Source organism: Protopterus annectens, chromosome 9.part0 (assembly GCF_019279795.1).
Source record: "Protopterus annectens isolate FY-2018-M chromosome 9.part0, PAN1.0, whole genome shotgun sequence".
Classification (NCBI taxonomy): domain Eukaryota; kingdom Metazoa; phylum Chordata; order Ceratodontiformes; family Protopteridae; genus Protopterus; species Protopterus annectens.
This window is the reverse complement of record NC_056743.1, coordinates 653,419,566-653,442,279: the sequence shown is the minus strand read 5'-3', so window position 1 is coordinate 653,442,279 and position 22,714 is coordinate 653,419,566. Positions and strand designations below refer to the sequence as shown.

The 22,714-nt window shown below is 43.8% G+C and overlaps 1 protein-coding gene across 1 annotated transcript in view; it reads left to right on the top strand.

Moving 5' to 3' along the window:
* The window catches only part of LOC122811407 (CD59 glycoprotein-like), a 97,399-nt gene that overhangs the window by 5,747 nt on the left and 68,938 nt on the right, over positions 1–22,714 (top strand). The window contains exon 2 of the mRNA XM_044083237.1: positions 870–986. Within this exon, the coding sequence (XP_043939172.1) occupies positions 870–986 (117 nt within the window). The remainder of the gene's footprint in view (positions 1–869; positions 987–22,714) is intronic.

Below are 22,714 nucleotides of genomic sequence, written 5' to 3'. Positions count from 1 at the left end.
TATTTTTTCTAATGAATCCACTGATAATTAGATATCTAGTGGATTAGGCTAAGTCTCTCAGAAGATGAGTGGGAAAGCATTGACAGCTGACTCCCACTTTCCCACTGTAGAACAACCAGGTATATACACTTTAATTCAAAGTCATAGCTATTTTTCTGTCTGGAGATGTAGTATTTTTTCTTCCATTTAATCCCTTTTACATTTGAAGTAGTGGGCTTGTTGCCACTTGTTGCTGATTTCCATATACTGCATTTTTCAAAAAAAAAGTAATATTAGCAACACTATATGAAGCATAAATTATAATTCCAAACCAAAGTAAATTTAAAGTTAATTATAGTAGGTTCTATGTTTTTTTAAACTGGGTAGAAAAACAAGCTGTTAAATATATCTTGTACCTAGTACAACATCTCAGAAACAATAGCTCTATCAGTTTGCGAAAGTTTTGTTGGCCCACTTACTGTATTATGTTACTGTACAATTGGCTGGACCTTTAAGAGATTACACTAACTATATGGGAATGACGCTGAAGCAGCACTCTTGGTGAAGTCATTCAGTGGAAAAATGCCTAGTGTAAAAGAATTCTTTGCATCAGTTGTGCCATGTATATTTATTTAAAGACAGCTTTAGTTTGTGCTCATTATCTTGTGAATGCCTTCATGCAGAGTACTGGTGGTACATTTTCTTTCTTACTGCTTTGTTGAATGAGGTTGTGAAGGCAACATTGTATCATTTTCATGAACTCTAAATACACTTATTCTGATACAAGTCATGCCATTTGCCATATGTTTCACAATGTTAATATTAGGTATACAAAATAAACGTGTTGGTATGAGTAAAGAATACTTACTTTACTTGCTTTGTTTTTTTAGGTGAAACTGTCCAGTGCTACTTTTGCACAATTGAAACAGTACAGTCATTATGCTACATTACATCTGCACCAGTCAATTGTACTGCGAATGAAAAATGCTTCACTGCAAAATCCTTTTGTAAGTAAAATCTGCTGTACTATTATTTATTATTCAGTGAAAGAAAGGAACCATCTTGTCTAATACTAGACTGTAGAGGTTCTAATTATGTCTGAATGTTTCTTCTTTGTGCAATAATTTACGTCATTCTATTCTGCAAATGAAAAATAAATGCTTAGCCTTAGCAATTGTAGGGTTCCAGAACATGAGATTCTATGGTGTGTTGAGAAGGATACTGAGACTAAAATGCTGCACAAAATCTGAGTGAAATGAAATCCAGCACCATAAAATTAAAAATCTGGCTTAGGGATAGCATTTACAAGTGTTAAAATAACAAAGCAAGTAGAATTATAACCTTGCAATGGTTTCACTTAAAAGAGCAGTGCTGGACTAAAAGAGTCTTAGTCACTATCATGAGATCTCAAGGTTTATTTTAGCTGCTAGCACATAGACTTCAAGTTATAAATAACAAATGTTTTTACTGTTCAAATCCCAGCAATCTTTGCAGGAAAACTCAGAATTCACAGTGGAGTGTTGTGAGTTAGTCATAGCTTGTACTTCTGTCAGTGAACACCATTCAGGATTTTTGGCATCCTGTGTGAATCGAGATACTGTGAGCCTTACTGAAATCCAGTGCAAATTACATACATTGAAAGCTGTGGAATAAATGTTATGGAAGACCCAGAGGGTCTGTGTGGTTCTAAAGAGTAAATAGATAAATTAGTATATCCGTTCAGGAGGAAAGGCTTGAGCAACACCGTTAACTGTCTGAATGAAATCAAAAAAGAATATTTTACCCCATATTTACTGAAATAATATAACCAACTGATCAACTCCTTTTAACATAACACCTGTATGTCCGTCTGTCTCTTGTTATAGCATTGCAAAGCTGAAAATTTACTCAGATTTCAAAGTCTTTGCAAACTTACTTATCACATAAGCTGTAAATTAAAATTTAAGTGTAGATTAAAATTTTCATATCAGACTTGTATGTCGAACTTACCATAACAGTAAATGTTTGAATGATTACTACTGCAGTAGCCTTAGCTCTATGGGTTGCATCCTGCCAAGGATATAACAGACGGCCAGCTTCCAAAGCATCAGGGCACTCTCCACACTCTGAGCTGACTAAAAGACAAGCAGATAGAGGGAGGCTGAGTCCTGAAAGGACAAGGCAAGGAATAACAAAAACTTTTAGTTATGTACTCACCATAACTTCAGATGTTTGGGATCCATCTCGCCTACATTCTGAATGATGGGTTCGGAGCCGATCCCTCGGCTCCGACTCGGCACGCTTATGCCAAAGAGCGAAGTCTCTTATTGGCTGAGCTTACTATATCCCAGGATGCACCACTACCAGTCCCCCAGATCTAGTTTGTCCGCATACATGCACACATGCATACCCTGCTTATATAACATCGTCAGATGAAACAAGATAAAAACAGTGGAGCTCAAAACCGTTCAATCTCTTCTGATCTGCAAGGCAGGGGGAAGGAGGGTGGGTATCAGGAATGTAGGCGAGATGGATCCCAAACATCTGAAGTTATGGTGAGTACATAACTAAAAGATGTTATGTGATCCTATCTCGCCTACATTCTGAATGATGGGACAGCGTCCTAGCACCTGAATCCTGGGTGGCTCACTGGAAAACACTCCTGAGTACCGTGGAACCAAATGAAGCTCGTCCTGTAGATGCCACATCCAATTTGTAGTGGGAAATGAAAGTGTGCGGATTGGACCAAGTAGCCGCAGCACAAATTTCCGATATAGCGAGCTTGGAATGAAAGGCTATAGAAGTAGCCATAGCTCTTGTAGAATGAGCTTTGATAGATGATGTAAGTTGTTTGTTCAAGAAGAATAGGCCTGAGTTATGCAATCTCTGATCCATTTTGAGATTGTAGCTTTTGTAATGGTTTGGCCCAATTTATTATCTGAGAAGGACACAAACAACTGGTCTGACTTACAAAGTTGCTGAGTCCTGTCTAAATAGAAGCGTAATTGCCTGTGAACATCCAATTTATGGAGAGTATATTCTGCTTCATTAGAGAATTTTGGAAAGAAAACTGGTAGCTCTAGAGATTGTTGAAGACAGAAACTAGAACAGACTTTGGGGACAAAGGATGGATTAGGCCTAAGTGATACTCTATCCTTGTGGAAAATCAAATACGGTGGTTTAATAGACAGGGCTTGAAGCTCTGAGACTCTCCTTGCAGAGGTAATAGCCACTAAGAATGCCGTTTTCCAAGACAGATATTTTAATTCGCATGTAGCAGCCGGTTCAAAAGGGGATGTTAATGCACGAAGCACCAAATCAAGATCCCACGGAGGTGCAGGATGAAAAACTGGTGGTCTTAACAGACTGGCACCTTTAATGAACGTTTTGCATAGTCTGCTGCTCATCAAAGGAGGATCCGTGGATTCATGGAATTTCGAGATAGCAGCTAGTTGGACTTTAATAGTTGAGACAGAAGATCCCTGATTAAACAGGGATGTTAAGAATTTCAAAACCTCTGGGACAGGAGCAGTGATAGGGTCTAAGCCCTTGAGTTGAGCTCCAGATAGCAAACCTCTTCCACTTACTGAGGTACAATTTGTTAGTGGTGGGTTTGTGGCCCAAGATAAAATGTGAACAACTTCCGGGTCTAGTGTGTGCCTTCTAACTAAGGTTGGAAGTGGAGGAGCCAAGCTGTCAATTTTAGAGATTGAAGGGACTGATGCCAATGTCCCGACTGATGGATTAGCAAATCCGGGATCAGGTCTAAGGTCCACGGATCGTCCACTGCATGCTTTTTCAGGTAAGGAAACCATATCTGACGAGGCCAGTATGGGGCAATCAGAATCATTGAAGACCCCAGTTGAGAAGCTTTTGAATAACTTTTGGAAGGAGTGGAATTGGAGGAAAGGCATAAAGTAGCCCTGTTGGCCAAGGTTGTGCTAGAGCATCCATGGCTGGTACTTCCTGATGTGGAATCAAGGAGAAGAACCTCTGGCACTTGGTGTTTTGTGGAGTTGCAAATAGGTCGCAGCACGGCGTCCCCATCTCTTGAAAACCTGGGCTGCTACTGTGCGGTTTAGAGACCATTCGTGAGGAGAGAGAATTGTCCTGCTTAATTTGTCCGCCAATACATTTGACTTTCCGGGATGTGGGTCGCTACCAAGAAGCGGTTGGTAGCTACAGCCCATTCCCACACTCTCATGGCCTCTCTGCAAAGGGGATACGATCTGGTCCCTCCTTGTTTGTTCAGATACCAAACCACCGACATGTTGTCTGTGTGGATGGCGATGATGCCCTGAGGAAGAAACTTGTGTAAGGCCTGTAGGGATAGAAGTACAGCCCTCATCTCCAACACGTTGATGTGGAGAAGAGCCTCGTCCGGAAGCCAGGAGCCCTGAACTAGCCTGCCCAGACAATGCCCCCCCCACCCTATCTGGGAGGCATCTGTCGTCAGGGTAACCACTGGAGGGGGGAGAACAAAGGGTTTTCCCTGATCCAAGTTGGATGTCTGAAGCCACCAGCGAAGGTCCCTTTTGCATATTTCCGTAATCAAGATGTGATGATTGAGGGGAAGATCCTGAAAGGACCATTGAGTTGACAAGAGCCACTGAAGAATCCTCATGTGTAATCTTGCTAGAGGAACTAAAAGAACCGTGGCAGACATTGAGCCTAAAACCTGTAGGACCATCCTGGCTGGGGCTTTGGACCTCGAGATTAGAGCTTGAACTTGGCCCTGTAAAGTTCGGATCCTTTCGGCCGGAAGAAAGACGCGCATCAATCTTGAGTCTATCTCTGCTCCTATAAACTTTATGCTGAGAGGGCAGCAAGACAGACTTTGACCAATTGAATGTAATCCCTAGGGAAACACCCAGGGAGATGGTGGCTTTGAGGTTGTCCATTAGTAGATGCCTGGTGGTGGCAGTCAGGAGCCAGTCGTCGAGATAGGGAAACACTTGGAATCCAAGACTTCTCAGGTGAGCCGTCACTACTGCCAAACACTTGGTGAACACTCTGGGGGCTGTGGTGAGACCAAAGGGCAGAGCACAAAATTGGTAATGACTGGCTCCCAGGCTGAAGCGCAGATACCTTCTGGACGCCTGATGTATCGGTATGTGATAATAGGCGTCCTTGAGGTCTATGGAGCACATCCAAACATCCTTCTCCAACAACGGAGAATGGATTGTAACGTGACCATTCGGAATTTGGATTTCGTGATGGATTGGTTCAGTCTGCTGAGATCCAATATTGGTCTCAGGTCCCCTGTCTTTTTTGGCACTAAAAAGAACCTGGAGTAATTTCCTGATCCGATCTGGTCTGTCGGGAGCGGTTGGATGACTCCTTTTTCTAGCAGCTTTAAAGCTTCTGCGGCTGCTATTTCCCTTTGACTGGGTGGTGGGTCCGGGATTCTCTTGGACGGTGGGGGTGAGTATTTGAATGGGATGGTGTAACCTCCGGCAATGATCCGAAGCACCCATCTGTCCTGAGTGATTGACTCCCAGGCATTTAGGTGCTTGGCAAGACGACACCCGACTGGCTCCGGAGCAGCACAGCCGGGCAATCCCTCATGACGTGTGGGAGGCTGAAGAGCCATGAAAGGACTCGCGGTCTCCAGAATTGCGGGGCCCTCTGCCGCCTCTGGGACGGCGTCTCCCTGAAAAATTTCCCCGCCCTCTGCCTCTGGACGGGGAATCTTCCTGCTGTTGGGAGAAAAACTTGCGAGATTTTCGAACCACATTTTCCCCTCCTTTAGCCTTGGGGTAAGGCCGAAAGGGAGTGGAATAACGGGCACCTACGGCAGATAACGTTTTCCCTCTTGCTCACAGCGGGTAAGGGTGTCTTTCACCTTGGGTCCAAACAATGAGGACCCATCAAAGGGAGCGTCGGCGAAGGAAGACTTGAAGGCCTCCAAACTGACACAAGCGAGCCAGGCTTGTCTCGAGAGCCACGCCTGTGCCTGCCGCTCTACCCGCCTTCGGCCGCATAGGAAATGAGCCTCATGGACGAGTTAGAAATTGACGTAAGGATAGCCAACTGAGAGCTAACGGACTGGGCTAGCTGCTCAGGTAGGTTACCGAGAGGAATCTGACAACTCCTTGACCAGATCCCTCTGAAGCCTGGTAAAATGTGCCAAATAATTCAGAGACCTTAAGGTAAAGGCCGCTGAAGTCAGGGTGCGCTTCCCGTACCTATCCATACTCCTAGACTCCTTATTAGGAGGATGGATGGACGTTGAAGCCTCTGCCACGTCCTGTTGTGTAGCAGATGCCACCACCATGGCATCTACAGCCACGCCTTTAGTAAGGAACTCCTTCTCGGGGGGAGCAGATAAAAATTTATTTGGACGAGAAGGGACTGGTTCCACGGTATCTGGATGTTCCCACGCCCCTTTGACAAACTAAATCCAGAAGCTCGTCAAGGCGGAGACACCCAGGAGGCGGAGGGCTGAGCCCCAAAGGCCTTGAGGAGCACTGATTCGTCAGCAGAGGGGGGTTTGGATATCCAGCCGCCTCGTTGTTTGAGGATCTCTAAGATGTCTGCAAATGAGACATCATCCGAGGACGACTGGGACCCCTCCGCATCATCCATATCAGTGTCTGATGTAATAGACTCCGGGGAATCCACGTGCTTCCTCTACCACGATCTCTTCCTTGGGGGTGCCTCTGAAGACAAGTCCGAAGAACGCTCAGGAGGAGGGGAATCCCCACTGGGGGTAACCTCAGGCCTCGGGGCTCCGCTGGCTACGGACAGGGGAACTGCCAAAGACCCAGTCTCCACGCCCAGGGAAGGTGCTGGTAAAACCGGAGAGATGGCCGAAGAGGACTTGGCCAAGGCACTCCTCATGGCCCTGAAAGCCGGACCCCAGAATCCTGGGAGTGTCCGGACTCGAGCCGTGATAGCCGACGGAAGTCCCGCAGCCGAAGCACCGAGGGGAGGCTCGGAACCGAAGCATAGGTCGAAACATCACCCCCGGGTCCAGCCGAAGAAGTCCGCGTACTAAACTCGGACCCGAAGGCCCGAGTTGGAGTAAGGGTCGGAGCCGACCCTGAGATCTCCACCGGCTCCAACAGCACCTGCTCCGATGGAGCCGAAGCGGTCGGAGGAGGAATGGCAACGGGGTGGGCCAAGGTCATCGGCTCCGAAACCAGCTGGGTCGGAACCGAAACAAATTTTTGGAAGACTGGGGACTGGAACAGTCTTTGGAGCACCCTGTCTATATCAGAATCCGACATCCTCGAAGACCGAGAGGAAACAGAATGGGTTCGAGAAGGCCTCTCCATCGGCCCCAAAGGGCTAGGGGACCGGCTCCGAGGCGACTCGATGAGTATCGGCACCGAGGGAATACTCACAGCAGATTCCATCGGTGCCGTGGTAGACTTCGGCGCCGAGGAGGAAGTGTCTGAGCGGGCGACCCTTGTCAGCTCCGAGAGCAGTGGAGCCGAAGGTGACCCGCTCTCGATGCCCCAGCCATCGGCTCCGAAGCCAGAGGAGTCGATACTGGTGGCATCGAGGCAGACCGTTCCAACCTCGGCTCCGAAGTCTTTGGAGCCGAAGGAGAGGCCTGCCTAAGTTTCTTGGCAGTCGGGTCCGATGGACTGGTCGGAACCGAAGCCCTTTTCTTTTTGGTTGGAGCAGGAGAGGATGCCAAGGCTTCTTCAAAGGAAGGTTTAACTAACCCCTTAAGAATCAATTTATTTTTCCTCTCCTGGAGGACCCTTGAGGAAAAAGCGTGACATACACTGCATGACTCCTGCAAGTGCTTTGCCCGAGACAATATACACAGAGCGAATGATCGTCTGTGATAGACATTTTAAACCCACATTTCGAACATTTTTTAAAGCCCGAAGGCCTAGGGGTTTGAGACATGATGATACACAATTCTAGTCACTCTGACAGGAAAGTACACTAAATTTTTACTGCTGATAAATCTAAGCTTACAGTAATAACTAATGCAAACACTTCCTGTAAAAAAGAACAGGTAACTCTAACCAATTATATAATTACTAGAGACCCTGTAAAGTATTAAGGTTGACAGTCCGGGAAGGCCCTGGATGGAGGGGGGGCCGAAAACAAACTGAACCCAGTCACACACAACAATTTAACAATCCAAATCGTACACAAGTTAGCGATAGCCGTTAAAACAGCTTTTGTGAGCAAAAACAGCAAAAAACTGACAGAAAAGTTAGTTAATAAAACTACTCAGCCCAGCCAGCTCGAGACCACGTCTTCGCAGGGAAGCGGCAAACGAGATCTGGGGGACTGGTAGTGGTGCATCCTGGGATATAGTAAGCTCAGCCAATAAGAGACTTCGCTCTTTGGCATAAGCGTGCCGAGTCGGAGCCGAGGGATCGGCTCCGAACCCATCATTCAGAATGTAGGCGAGATAGGATCACATAACATATAATGTCCACACCCTGGCATACAAATTGCACCAAAAAACAAGGGGATACAGGGATGGAGTGACTACTGCAGAAATGATGATTCAAGCATCTACTGTTATTGTGAGTTCAGCTTACCCAACTCTGCTATGTTCTTCATATTGATCACTGCTGTAGTAGCCTTAGCTATATGGGTAAATTTCCATAGTTTACTATATTTGGGAGGTGGAAGGAGAACAGTCCAAGATACCCTGGAAAATGGTCCTAGCAAAGTTTTTTACAGACCTAGAGAAGGAATCCAGTGTATAGTGTTTTGTTAAAGTGTGTACAGAGGACTAAATAGTAGCTTCTAGCATACTTCTAGAATCCAACCCTTTCCAAAAAGCCATAAAAGAAGCCAAGGTCCTTGTAGAATGGGTGTTGACCCTGCCTGGAATAGATTTGTCATGGTGAATATAACAAAAAGTAATAGCCTTAGACAGCCATTTGGAAATAGTCTGTTTTGACACAGGTTGTCATAGGTTCATAGGTTCATAGGTTCATAGGTTTATACTAGGCTATCTGCCCTAAGGCATTTATAAGCCTAGCCCAAAGTTTTGTGGCTTACGCCACCCCTTATATGAAAAAATACTGTGCCCATTAGTTTGTTGTGCCTCTGTCCAGCTGTGACACAGAGATGATTCCCGGGGTAAACCTACGATCTCCCATCCACAGGTCAAGATTTCTCTTGAACAGAGCCAGCGAGGTGCTCTGCCTCACATGGACTGGGATTTTATTCCACAGCATAGGGAGTCTCTGAGTGATAAATCTATCCCTCCAGCATGTCCTATTTATATCCGTGCTAAGGTTTAAGTCACTTGCTCTAGTGGTTTTGGTGGATTTGGATATTTTGAGGTGGAGCATGTCCATTAATTCCAGGTTGGACATGGCCTTGTATGTCAGGCACATGTCACCTCTGAGCAGACGGTATGCGACTGAATAGAGCTGGAGTTTCTTCAATCTGGCAGCATATGACAGATTTTGGAGTCCCTTTATCCTTTTGGTGAGGAACTTTTGGGGTCTCTCCAATTGCTGCAGATGTCGGGTGAGATACATCCCGAATGGGGCATTGTACTCGATCATTGGTCTGATAAGTGAAGAGTACAGGGGAACAATGACCTCACTAGATCTGGATGTGAATCCCTTCATGATCAGGTGGGCAATGTAGAAGGTCTTTCTAACCACTTTAGCAATGTGAGTGTCAAAGAAAGGCCACTGTCAACCTGGGTCCCCAGGTCCCTGATAACCTCTTCTGTGCTTAGTGGATTGCCACCTATATGGTAGCTTGGGGTTACCTTGTTTTTCCCGAAGGGTATGACTATACATTTTTTGGCGTTTAACTTCAGGCCATGGCTCTGGCACCAGCTATCTGTTTCCGTGAGTCCCTTCTGAAGGATATCCATGTCCGATGCACTTTCCACTATGGCGCCCAGTTTGCAGTCGCCTGCAAAGTTTGACAGCCAAAGTCCTCCCATGTTGGCCTGTACTTCTCAGAAGTAGATGCCGAACAATAGGGGGCCAAGGACCGAGCCCTGTGGGACACCACTTGTGACCGGCTTCGAGTCTGACATAGCGCCAGCAACTCTAACCCTGTGGGTTCTGTCCTTAAGCCAGTTTGCAACCCATCTTGTGACATATGGGTTTACATTTAAGCTGGTAAGTTTTTCTACAATACCCGAGTGGGGTATTGTGTCGAAAGCCTTTGCAAGGTCAAGGTAGGCTGTATGGACTGCCTTTCCCTCATCAATGGCCTTGGTGACTGTTTTGAAGAAGTCGACCAAGTTCAAAAGGCATGATCTGCCCTTGACAAAGCCAAACTGGGTCGGGTCCAATGTCTGCAAGTCCCCTATATCTTTGATTATGAGCTCCATTATGATCCTCTCCATAGCTTTGCAGACTAGACTTGTTAAGCTTATGGGGCAGTAATTACCAGGGTCCGTAGAGGCACCGCCTTTGTGGAGTGGGGCCACAGTTGCCGTACGCCACTCCTTGGGCATGTATCCTGTGGTAAGGCTGAGATTAAACAGCTGCCTTATGTGCGGGTTTAATTCCTCATTTAGCTCGTGTAGCACACAGCCGGGGACGCCATCCGGTCCCATTGATGCTGTGTTTTTAGCTTTAGAGAGAGCAGCTTTCACCTGCGCATTTGAGATGTCTGGGAGGCTACACTCCGCTGGGATAGTTATCTCTCCTTTAGGGGAGGGGGGTGAAGTTTGCACTGAACCTGTCTGCCAGTATGTTGGCAATGTCTGTGGGTTCAGTGATTTTTGTATCATTTTGGACTAATTCTGAGCATATCTGGGAGTTTCCACCCAGGTTCCTAACATAGCTGAAAAAGGCCTTATGATTGTCCTTTGAATCCATGGCAATTTTTCTCTCAAAATTGGCCTTAGTTGATTTTATGAGTGCTCATATTTTTTTACTAATAACGATCAGGGGTGACTTCCCTTTTATGGATTTTGTTCTATCATGTAATAGCTTTCTCCTCTTATTGTAAAGTTTGTTAATGGCTGGGGTCCACCAGACTGGATGTTTGCCCTTTGTGGAAAGAGTCTCGGTTTTATTTGGGATTGCCTGATCCATGCAGTCCTGGAGGTGTTCATAGAAGGCATTTGTAAGGGCTTCTGCAGCTTGGGTTGTGGTTTCCACTGGCTCAGGGGCCTTGAAGGATACCACACCAGTCTTGAGTAGTGTGAAGTTTGCTTTAGAGAAGTTCTTCACTGTAGTCTTTTTTGTTTGGGGTGGGGGCGGGATGTGGATTTCCAGTGAGATTAGTTTATGATCAGATCTCACCAATGAGGGATATACTTCCGGTGTGGAGCATTTTGTCCCCATGTTTGTGATAATGAGATCTAGTATATTTTCTCCTCTCGTGGGAACAGTGACTAGCTGTTCCATGGCATTTGAATTTATGAACTCCAGGAACCGTTGGGCTAGAAAGTTAGGGCTTGAGTAATGTTCCCAGTCTATATTCGGGTAGTTGAAGTCACCCAATATGATGGTGTTTGGAGATACATTTATACCCTCCAGTGTCTTCAGGAAGGCTGTGTGGGGTTCCTGAGTTTGAGAGGGTGGCCTGTAGCATGCTACAATTTGTAGAGCAGTTTTGCCTATGGTTAGTTGCACCTGGATGGTTTCCGAAGCTTCATGCATTGCCACCAACCTGTAGGTGTGGGTATCCTTTATGAATATGGATACACCCCCTCCTTTTGTGGTGTGGTTCGGAACGCATGATATGAGGTAAAACCTAATAGTGCCGGGGTGCTCTCAGGAGCCTTGAACCAGGTTTCAGTTACAGCACAGACATCAATGTTCTCCATACTGAGAAGGGCCTCGAGTGCGTGCATTTTGAGATTTAGACTTCTGGCATTGAGCAGCATTACCCTCAGTTTCTTCCCATTTTTGTTTTCTAGGGTGGTAGGTTTAGAATTTGAGCCTTGCCTAAAAAAGGCACTATGGGGGTGGCAAGTGCCTTAGCCAATATCTGGAATCCCAGGGGTGACAGGTGCAAGCCGTCCCTTGCGAAGCAGCTTGTCTTGTCAAGTATGTCATCCCAGGCAGACAGACGCTGGATCCCCTTTGAATGACACCAGACATTAAGCCAATTGTTAAAGCTGATCATCTTGTCTCTATATTGTGGCATCATTCTTGGTGAAGGAAGGATACTGCTCAGGGTCAGGGTCATACCTGCTTGGGCTACATAATCAGAGAGCTCCTCTATGTCTCTTTTCATGTAGTCCAGGGAGGTACGTCTCAGGTCGTTCACACCAGCATGGACAATGACTGTGTCATATTTGTACTTGCCATGGAGTGACCCGAGTGCTTGTGTTATGTGGCGGATTCTAGCGCATGATAGGCAGCTTACTGTGACCCTCTCCTTGTTCAGCCTGGTGAGTGGGACGTCAGTGTGTCTGACTATGGAGTCACCTATGACAAGTATGTTTGGTGTTGTATTTGGCCTTAAGGGCTGTGACTGCTTTGCACACTGATTTTGTGGTTTATATGTTGCTTGTGGGGTGTCTTGAGGTAGAAGTTGTTTGGGTGTCTGCTTTGGAGGCCTCTGCTGTTTAGGTAAATTTTTACTCAGAGCCTCCGAGTATGTCTTTGTGTGTTTATGTGTTTGATTCAGTGGTGTGGTAGCATTATGTGAGGCTGGTTTTGTGGTGTGTGTAGTTGCCTTCTCCTCCTGTCTGGTCTTGCCAGTCCTGAGTTGAGAGAGCTCAGCCTCCAGTTTGGCTAAATAGCTGAATCTCTCGCAAGTATTTGTGTTATGTGGGAGGAGGAGAGGGTTGTCTGTGTATATGAGGCAGTTATAACATTGCCTCAAGATTCCCAGATTCACCAGCTGGACCGGAGAGGAGATTGACAACTGACCTTTGGACATGCTAGAATAATATTGGGAATTCCTTAATAATTGAAAACAAGGACCAGTGGGGAGTGAGGGTGTAGTGCTTTTAATTTTTAGTGCTGACTTATATAATTGCTTTAGTGAGCAAGTGCCAGGTAACTTGAGTGCAATGTGTTACAAGTAACTAAATGCAAAAACGACAAACAGTAACTTTCTTTCAAGTGAAACAAAGAAATAAGTACAGTAAGCAATGCAGATATCACTAGTGATCCACAGAAGCTGAGAAGCCGTATTAGGTGGAATTAGCGTTCCAGGAAATAACAAGCAAACAAACAACAAGCATATAAACAAAGCTAGATTCAGCAGGCCTGGATCTAGTCTATGCTACAGCAAACAAGGTGTACCAATTTCAGTAAGATACAGTTCAAATATTCAGGCACTATAAACCTTTAACCAGAAATTCCCAGCTCAGAAGGGCAGAGTCCAGCCTCTTCTCCCACAAGAGTGCAGACCACGAACCTTCTTAATGTAAAATAACTGGCCTGAAGCCCAAGTGCTTAAACCAGAACTAATACACTTGGACACTGGGCTCTCAATCAGCAGTTCCCAACTTAGAAGGATGAAAGCTACCTGTCCTGCCACCACAGTGCTTGCCACAAACCTTCCTAATGTAAAACAACTGGTCTGAAGCCCAAGTGCTTAATCCAAAAGACTTAGAATGATAGCTACACTTTAATCAAGTTATAACCAAGTAGTAATAAATACAATTGAATACTTTAGAGAATGTCTGGATTAGTGCTCAAGTTTCACAAACAAAGCTAGATCCAGCAGGCCCGAATCCAGTCTATGCCACAGCAAACAAGGTGCACCAACTTCAGTAAGAAGCAGTTCAGATATGCATGCACTATAAGCCTTTAACCAGAAATTCCCAGCTCAGAAGGGCAGAATCCAGCCTCTCCTCCCACAAGAGTGCAGACCACAAACCCTCTTAATGTAAAATAACTGGCCTGAAAGCCCAAGTGCTTAAACCAGAATTAATACACTTTTAGAATAACAGACACTGAGCCCTCAATCAGCAGTTGCCAACCTAGAAGGATGTAAGCTACCTGTTCTGCCACAACAGTGCAGACCACAAACCCTCTCAGTGCAAAACAACTGGTCCGAAGCCAAAGTGTTTAAACCAAAAGGCTAAGAATGAGTTACACCAAGCAGTAATACATACAATTGAGTATTTTTAAGATGATGCAAAAGTAAAATGAAGTAGGTAGAAACACAAGTACAGTAAAAGCAGATGAAAGTCCCTTCTTAACTTCACAAGAAATGAACAAGTGATCCAAAGAGCTAAAAGATTTAGTTATGTCAAGATAGTACTTGGTTTGTCTGTGGACATCCAAGGTACGGAGTATCATTTCTCCCTCATTTTTAGGTTAGGAAAGAAAAGGATGAGATGGACAGCTTGGCTTAAAGTAAACTTGGATACCACTTTAGGCATAAAAGAAGGATTAGTTCTCAAAGAAACCCTGTCCTTGTGGAAGATGAGGTAGAACTGACTCGCCAAGAGCTTGCAGCTCAGATGACATTCTTGCAAAGGCCAGAGCAATTAGTAAAACTGTTTTCCACGTTGAGCAAGAACCTCAAGTCAGACAGATTAGCAGGTTCAAATGGAGCAACTGTTGGTTTCTCTGACACAAAATTAACATTCCAAGAACGGGCCACTGGTTTACTTGGAGGCCTCTTAAGCAAGACCCCTTTCAAGAACATTTTGACATGCAACTGCCTTGCAAGAGGAGGATCCATGGGCAGATATGCTGAAATAGCTGATAAATGAACTTTGGTAGAGGTGAGAAAGGCCAATGGATAGTAACTCACGCAAATATTGTAAAACCAGAGAACAACCATCTCTCAATGGATTATGGTTATGCCTCTGGTACCAACTAGAAAACTCTATCATCCAGAAAGTCAACTGAAGATGAGTGATTTTGGGATGAATCAAGCATTCCTCTTTTTGTGTGAGTAGATTCAGTCTGTGAGGAAGTTTGTGCTAACTGCTCCTGGCCATTTCCAAAAGAAGGCAGAACCATGGATACCTGGACCAGAAGGAAGTCACCAAAATGATCTTGAGGGATGCCTTCTGAATCTTCAGAAGTACCCTGAATATTAGTGAAAAGGGTGGAAATGCACACAGGGACATTTCTATCCAAGGAAAAGAAAAGGCATCTGTCTTCCAGACCTTCTTGTATGAAGACCTGGAACAGAATTTGACCAGTTGACTGATCAGAGAAGAGGCAAAGAGGACTACTTGAGGAATCCCCCACAGAAGGATCAAATCTTGGAATATGCTAAGATCTGGTTTCTATTTGTGAGGGTCTGCCCTAGTCCTGCTCAACTTGTCTGCCACACAATTTTGCTGTGGCAGAATTTAGGATGCCTGTATAGTGAGATTGTTCTGTGAAGCTATATCCCAAGCTAACATGGCTAGTCTGCAAAGTAGGTATGACCTGGTTCTACCTTGCTTGTTGATGTACCACATCACTGTGGTATTGTCTGTAACCACTGGAAAACATTTTAGGGACCAAAGATGGTTCAGAAAATTAAGTGCCTCAATCAAGGCAATCATCTTCTTGATATTTATGTGCTGGCATCTGTCCTTGGTGTTCCACACCCCCTGTACTTTTATCTCTTCTGAAACTGCTCCCCAAGCAAAGTCCAAAGTATCTGTGATAACTGACTGCTTTGGAGCAGGAAAGGAGAAGGCGAGAACTTGACTTAAGGATATCTGTTGTCTCCACCAAGTGATTTCTCTTTTGACAAACCCCAATACCAGAATCTGAAAAGATAATAGGTATTGATGCTGGGACCAATGAGATTTCAGATGCCACTGTACCTTTCTCATGTGAACTCTTGCCAGGCATATCATGAGTCTCATAGATGCCATGAGACCCAAAATCCTGAGGTATTCCCCTGCAGTGACCTAAGCCTCAGTGGAAAACCTTAGAAATAGATCTAAAAAAGATCTATTTTTACCTGTGGAAGAAAAGCTCTTTGAACTAAATTGTCTAGTTGACATCTCAGGAACACAATCAAATTCAAAAGAATTTTGAATTTTTTCTTGGAAACCTAGCTTCTGCAAGAGATCTCTCACTCAAGAGAGAGAGAGATTCTTGACATTTTGAAAAAGACTCTGCAAATATAAGTAAGTCATATAAATTTGGAAAAATGTGAATACCCTGCAGCCTGCAAAGAGCTATAACTGTAGCTAGGCACTTTTTGAACACTTTTGGTGCTCTGGACAGTCCAAAGGGTAAGGCTGAGAACTGATAATGTGATCCAAATACACAAACAATTGAAGTCTGGATGAATAGGAGTGTGATGATAAATACTTAAGGTTAGCATTTTCAGGAAACTTGAAATAGGAAGAAGAGACCAGGTTGTGAAATGACATCATTTTGAATATGGGAACTATCACAAGCAGGTTTAGGAAAGAAAGATACAGAACTGGTCTCCAAGCATTTTATTCCTTTGGGACTAGGAACATCTTCCAATAATACCCCTTCTCCACCTGGGAAGGAAGAATTGGTTACATCACACCTTGGGACAGCATGTGATGAAGAACAGGTGGAAACAAAAAAGTCTGACCTGCAAGATCAGGAATAACCCCCTGGAAAGGAGGAATTTTTTCCCACTGCTGTCTGTAACCCTGATGAATAATTTTTAGAACCCATTAGTCTGAAGCAATCTGTTGCCAAAGAGAAAAATGGAGATTTAGAGTTTCTGGAAGAGAAAAAAGGCCAGTGTGGGAGGGGGTCATAAGGTCTCTTGGATAGCCATTCAGACTTGTTGGAGTGTACTTGATCTTGGGAGGTTTGAGACTTATTTTTGGAACCTCCTTGCCACTTCTTAAATGTCTGTTTACCTGAATTCTGTTGAGACTGTTTATTCTGTTTTTTGCCAAAATTAGATGTGGAGAAAGCCAATCCATGGACAAGTTGGAGAAAGAGAGCTGAAAAATCTTAGATATTCCCTCAGTTAGCTTGCCCCTTTAGTTACACTTTTTGATCACCTCTGCAGCAGAGGGGCCAAACACTAAATCTCTAGCCAATGCAGAATTTAAAAATTCATCATGGAGGTTCTGAGAATGCACCCAAGCAAACCTACTTTAAAACAGAACCAGTGGCCATAGCCCTGGAAGAAGCATCAATATAGTCATACACATACTACAAACAATGAGTAGTAACCTGTGCAATAGAAGAAACTAAGTTATTTAAAGCCAATGTTTCTTCACAAGAAGAAACTGCAGATAAAACATTCTTCATATTTTCATAATATGGAGAGTGGCAATTTAAAATCCTAAAATTCAAAGTTGCAGAAGTATATGATGTTTTTCCCATACCTATCGATAATTTTCCCACCCTTATTAAAAAGAGTAGGATTGGAAATAAGTGCTTAGGAGCAGACGAGTCAATTAAGTCTATACCTCATAAGTTCATAGGTTCATATAAGGATACTAGGATAATGGCCATAGGGCCTTTACAAGCCTAACATTGTAAAAACCAGAGTACCCTTACTGACTACAGCTAATGATCATTATTAGCACAGTGATTCTGTGATCAGCACTGACTGCCCCTGTCCATGAGGGGCATAGGTGCCACCCCCTTGGTGAGTTTACAGTCACCCATCCAGTTGTCAAGGTTGTGCTTGAATAGGGTCATTGAGGAGATCTGCTTCACATGGTCTGGGAGCTTATTCCAGAGGATTGGCAATCGCTGGGACATATATCTGTCTCTCCAGTATGTTCTGTTAATGTCACAGGCTAGGTTGAGATCCCTGGAGTGAATTACTCTTGTCTCATTTGATTTGCAGATGTGCAGGATTTCTATTAGGACAGGGTCTGAGACTTCTGTGAAGGCCAGGCAAAGGTTGTCACTCAGCACTCTGCATAAATACAGAGTACAGTGACAGGGCTTTTAGTCTTTCCATGTATGTCATGTTTTGGAGAACCTGAGTTCTCTTGGTTAGAATCCCCTGTGGTTTCACCAGTTGCTACAGATATCTGGTGAAGGACATACAGAAGGGAGCATTGCACTCAATTATTGGTCTGATAATGGTCAAGTACAGTGGAGCTATAACCTCCCTGGTCTTGGATGCAATGCCCTCATTTATGAGATGTGCAGTGTAGAATCCTTTTCTTATCACTATGTTCACGTGGTGATCGAAGTTTAGATTTCTATCAACCTGTGTTCCCAAGTCTCACACAACTGAGTTTGAACTTAGAGGGGTGCTATCTATATCATAATTAGCAGGGGCTACTTCTTTGCCAAAGGGGATAATGAGTCATTTTTTGCATTAAGTTTTATTCCATGAGTTTGGCACCAGTCATTTCTCTGTGTCAGCCCTTTCTGTAATAAGTTAACATCGACAGGGGACTCTATGATTGTGCCCAGTTTACAGTCATCTTAAAACTTGGTAAGCCACAGGCCATCTACCTTTGCTGGACTTCATAAAAATAGATTCCAAACAGCTGAGGGCCCAGCATAGATCCCTGTGGTAGCCCACTGGTAACTGGTCTACTGGTGGAGGTGGACTCCCCAACTTTGACAGTGTGCATTATGTCGGTGAGCCAGTTGGCTAGCCATCTAGTAATGTATGGGTTAATCCTCAGCTAGGAGAGCTTTTCTATGATACCTGAATGAAGGATTGTGTCAAAGGCCTTGGCTAAATCAAGATAGGTGGTATGTACTGTTTTGTCCTCATTCAGGGCTTTGGTGACATTCTTAAAGAAGTCCACTAGGTTTAATAAGTAAGATCTACCCTTGATGAAAGCAAACTGGGTTGGGTCAAGAGTGTGAAGGTCTCCTATGTCCTTGTGGATGATGTCCATGATTATTCTTTCCATGGCCTTGCAGATAAGACTGCTTAGGTTTATGGGTTGATAGTTCCCTGGGTCAGATGATGGACCCCCTTTGTGCAAGGGGATTAGTGTTGCTGTTCTCCAGTCTGTCAGAACAAAGCCAGTTCTCAGGCTATGGTTAAAGAGAGTGCAGAGTGGTTCCACTAGATCTTGTTTTAGATTATTTAGTAAACAACCTAGGATGTTATCTGATCTCATAGAGGCCGCGTTCTTGACCTTGCAGAGTGCTTGTATGACTTGTTCTTTGGAGATACTCGATCCTGGACTGATGTCAGGAATGTCTGGTGAAGACAGGAGGGTGAAGTTATTGCCAAGTCTGTCAGCTAGCAGGTTGGTAATTTCCTCAGGTTCAGTGTGAGTGGTACCATCCATTATAAATTCAGCACACAGCTGAGCATTCCCGTTTAGGTTTTGGATGTAGCTAAAGAATGCCTTATGATTGTCTTTAGCTAGGGATGTGAATTTAGACTCATAGCTAGCCTTAGAGAACTTAACAAGATATCTGATTTGCTTGTTCAAGCTAAGGAGTATACTCTTCCTCTGTTAAGTTCCCTACTGTTCTTAGATATCAGTTTCTTTCTTTTGTTGTATATACTTACAGTCCACCAGGGTGTCTTATTTTTTCAAGAAGTCCTGGCTTTGTTCCTGCTAGGTACAGTCGAGTCAATGCATTTGTTTAAGTGGCTATATAGGGCATTTGTGTACTCCTCTGTATAGGAGTTATTGTTGGTTATGTTGACAGGGGCTTTAAAACTTTTTATACTATCACTTAGTAGGCAATAGTTTGCTTTGGATACATTTTTTCAGTTTATTTACTCCTGTGGAGGTGTTGAGTTTGATCTTTACTTTAAACGAGACAGATTTATGGTCTGACCTGACCAGGGAGGGCAAAACATAGGGGCTAGTACAGTGACCCCCTCCTAATGATTGTGAGCACAAGGTCCAGGACATCTGAGCCCCTTTTAGGAGTGTGGACCAACTGTTCCAGGACATTTGAATCAGTAAAGTCCAGGAATGTAATAGTTATCGTATTTGTGCTCATGTAAGATGCCCAATCGATGGAAGGCTAGTTGAAATCTCTCATAACCAAGGTGTTTAGCTGTATACTGAGTGACTCTAGCAAGTCCAGGTAGACAGTATGTTTCTCCTGGTTCATGATGGGGGACCTATTGCTAGCGATGATGTGGAACGATATTTTACCTATAGCCAATTGGACCTGGAGTAGCTCAAAAGAGTCATACTGTTTCACCAGTCTTGTGGTGTGTTTGGATTTAATGAAGATGGCTACACCTCCACCTTTGGTTCTTTCAGCATGTTTTGGGGTCTGAACATGTGAAAGGCAGTTTAACCTTGTATGGCTTGGGTGCTCTCAGTGGCCTTGAACCAAGCCTCAGTGAGTGCACAAACGTCAGCATCTTCCAAGGTTAGGAGTGCTTCAGGGATGCAATCTACTGTTTAAGCACCTAGCATTATGAGTCATGACCTTGAGTTTGTTTTTAGTGGATTTCTTTATGACAGAAGATTTGTTGTTTTGACGTTGCCTAAAAAAGGCACTATGTGTGAGGCAAGCATCTTTGCCAGTACCTGAAAGCCTTGAGGAGGCAGGTGAAGGCCATCTCTGGCACAGCAGTGTAGGATGTCGACCATGTCTTTGCAGAGAGGCAGATACTGGATCTCCTTTAATAACAATTTCTACCAACTTCTGCAGCAACAAATAACATTTTAAAACAATAAATATTGTAATAAAGTGCTTCAGTTCCCTCAAATTTTAAAGTTAAATATACAATTCACATCTTACAAAATTACTCATTCAAGCTGTCTTTAAGGTTCAAACCCTTAGGGAAAAGTGTGTTAAAATTAATAATCATCCTACTTTCTAACCTCAATAATTTCATGATAAAATCACCCCCTCTCAATGTGCAAGGTTGTCCCAATACACAGAAAAACAAACTTTGGTCAGAAATCCCGTGGGCCATATAAAAATGCTCAGTAACAGGACTACTAGTGTTTGCATTTTTGATATCTCTCGCGTTCTAAACTTCTAGCCCTAACCATTCTTTTGGTCTGCCCAATATACCACAACGCAAAATGTACACCACTCCACAAGAGCTACAATTGAATTGACCCTTGGATGTAAATTTTCTACCATTAATATGGATACCTGTTAGATTTCTAACCTTACTGCACAACCTACAATGGCCACAAGAGACTGTGCCCACCTTATCGCCACTAACACTGGTCCACCTAAGGTTCGATAATTCTTTCAAATTTAAATATCTCCCAAAGGAAAATTTGACATACTTTGGAAATAATTGGCCAAACTGCTCATCATGTGTTATAAGATGCCAAGACTCCATTACCAATCTTCTCACCATTTCAGAAAATGGGGAATATTTCATAACAAAATAAATATCTTTGTTCTCCAACTGATTGTGTGGAAGATCCCTATTCCTACCATCCCTCTTCCATTCAGGCACATTTTTTGCATGATTTCTATGACTGAAATTCACACCCACACTGCTACTTTCTCCATCATAAACAACCCTCTTCACTGCAACCTCCAAAGCACTCTTACTATAACCTTTCATTAATAACCTAGCCACCGTTTCATTAATCTTTTCAACTTTAAACTTATCTTCAGAGGTATTTCGTAAGATGCCCAGAAGAGGTTTCTGACCATAGTCTGTTTTTCTGTGTATTGCGACAACCTTGCATGATGAGAGGGAGTGATTTTATCACAAAATTATTGAGGTTAGAAAGGAGGATGATTATTAATTTTAACACACTTTTTTCCTAAGGGGCTGAACCTTGCAGTCAGCTTGAATGGGTAATTTTGTAAGATGTGAATTGTATATTTAACTTTAAAATTTGTGGGAATTGAAGCACTTTATTACAACATTTATTGCTTTAAATTTTTATTTGTAGATACTGGATCTCTGTGGAGTGACACGAGAAACTAAGCCAATTAATGAAATCAATCATTTTTTTGCCTGTATTGTGGCATCATGTTAAGTGAGTGACAGGTTCTATGGAATAGACTTCCCATACATGTCAAACAGAGCACCTGACTGGCCTTCTTCAAGAGAAATCTTTATGAGTGGATGGGAAATAGAAAATTCACCCCAGGGATCACTCAAGTGGCTCTACTTGACAGATGCATTGGGAACTAAGGTCGGGTGGCACAATGCCAGGGTAATCCTATGGGCTGGCTTGTAAAGGCTCCAGGGCCATTAGCCTAGTACACACCTCTGAACCTATGAACCTATGAAGGTAGAATGCTGCTTAGAGCTAAGGACATTCCTACCTGGCATACATAATCTGAGAGTTTGGTCATGTCTTTCTTCACGTAGTCCACAGAGGTACATCTCAAGTCATTTACACCAACATGTACTATGACAGAGTCATAACGGTAATTGCTGCTGAGTGGCTTGAGTGTGTACTTGCGTGATATGATAGATCCTGACACCTGATAGTCAGCTGACTATGACCTTCTCCTTGTTCAAGCTGGTGAGGGGGAGATGTATGTCTCTCACTATTGAGTCACCTATGACCAGAACATCAGGTTTTGACGTGTTTTGCCTTAGGGGATTAATTGTTAAGACACTGATGAGCATATTGCTATATATAGTGGTGTTTTCTGTTTGTGTACCAGTATGTGTATGTGTTTGTTTGCATTTGGGAGGTCTCTGATCCTCTGGTACGCTCTTAGTGAGTATCTCCGCATATGTGGGTTTATGTGTGTTGACCTTATCTTGTGTGAGAGGGTAATTATGTGGACTGACAACCTGTTGTATGTCTTGTTTATTGTTATGAGACAGGACTGATTCTAATTTCATGGTATAGTTACATCTCTCATGTACTGTATTTGTTTGCTTTAGGAGCAGTAGTTGTCAATATACATGAGGCAATTGCGACATTGCCACAGGATGCCCATGTCAAGCAGGTTGGCTGGGGAAATGGTGAGAAACTGTCTGTCCATTATGGCATGTATATACTGTAGTAACTAGTGGGGATGGGCTAGATGGACGAGGGTTTGCTTGTCAGCCTAAAGAAGATGTCTGTTCTGTGGGGGCTAAGCATGGA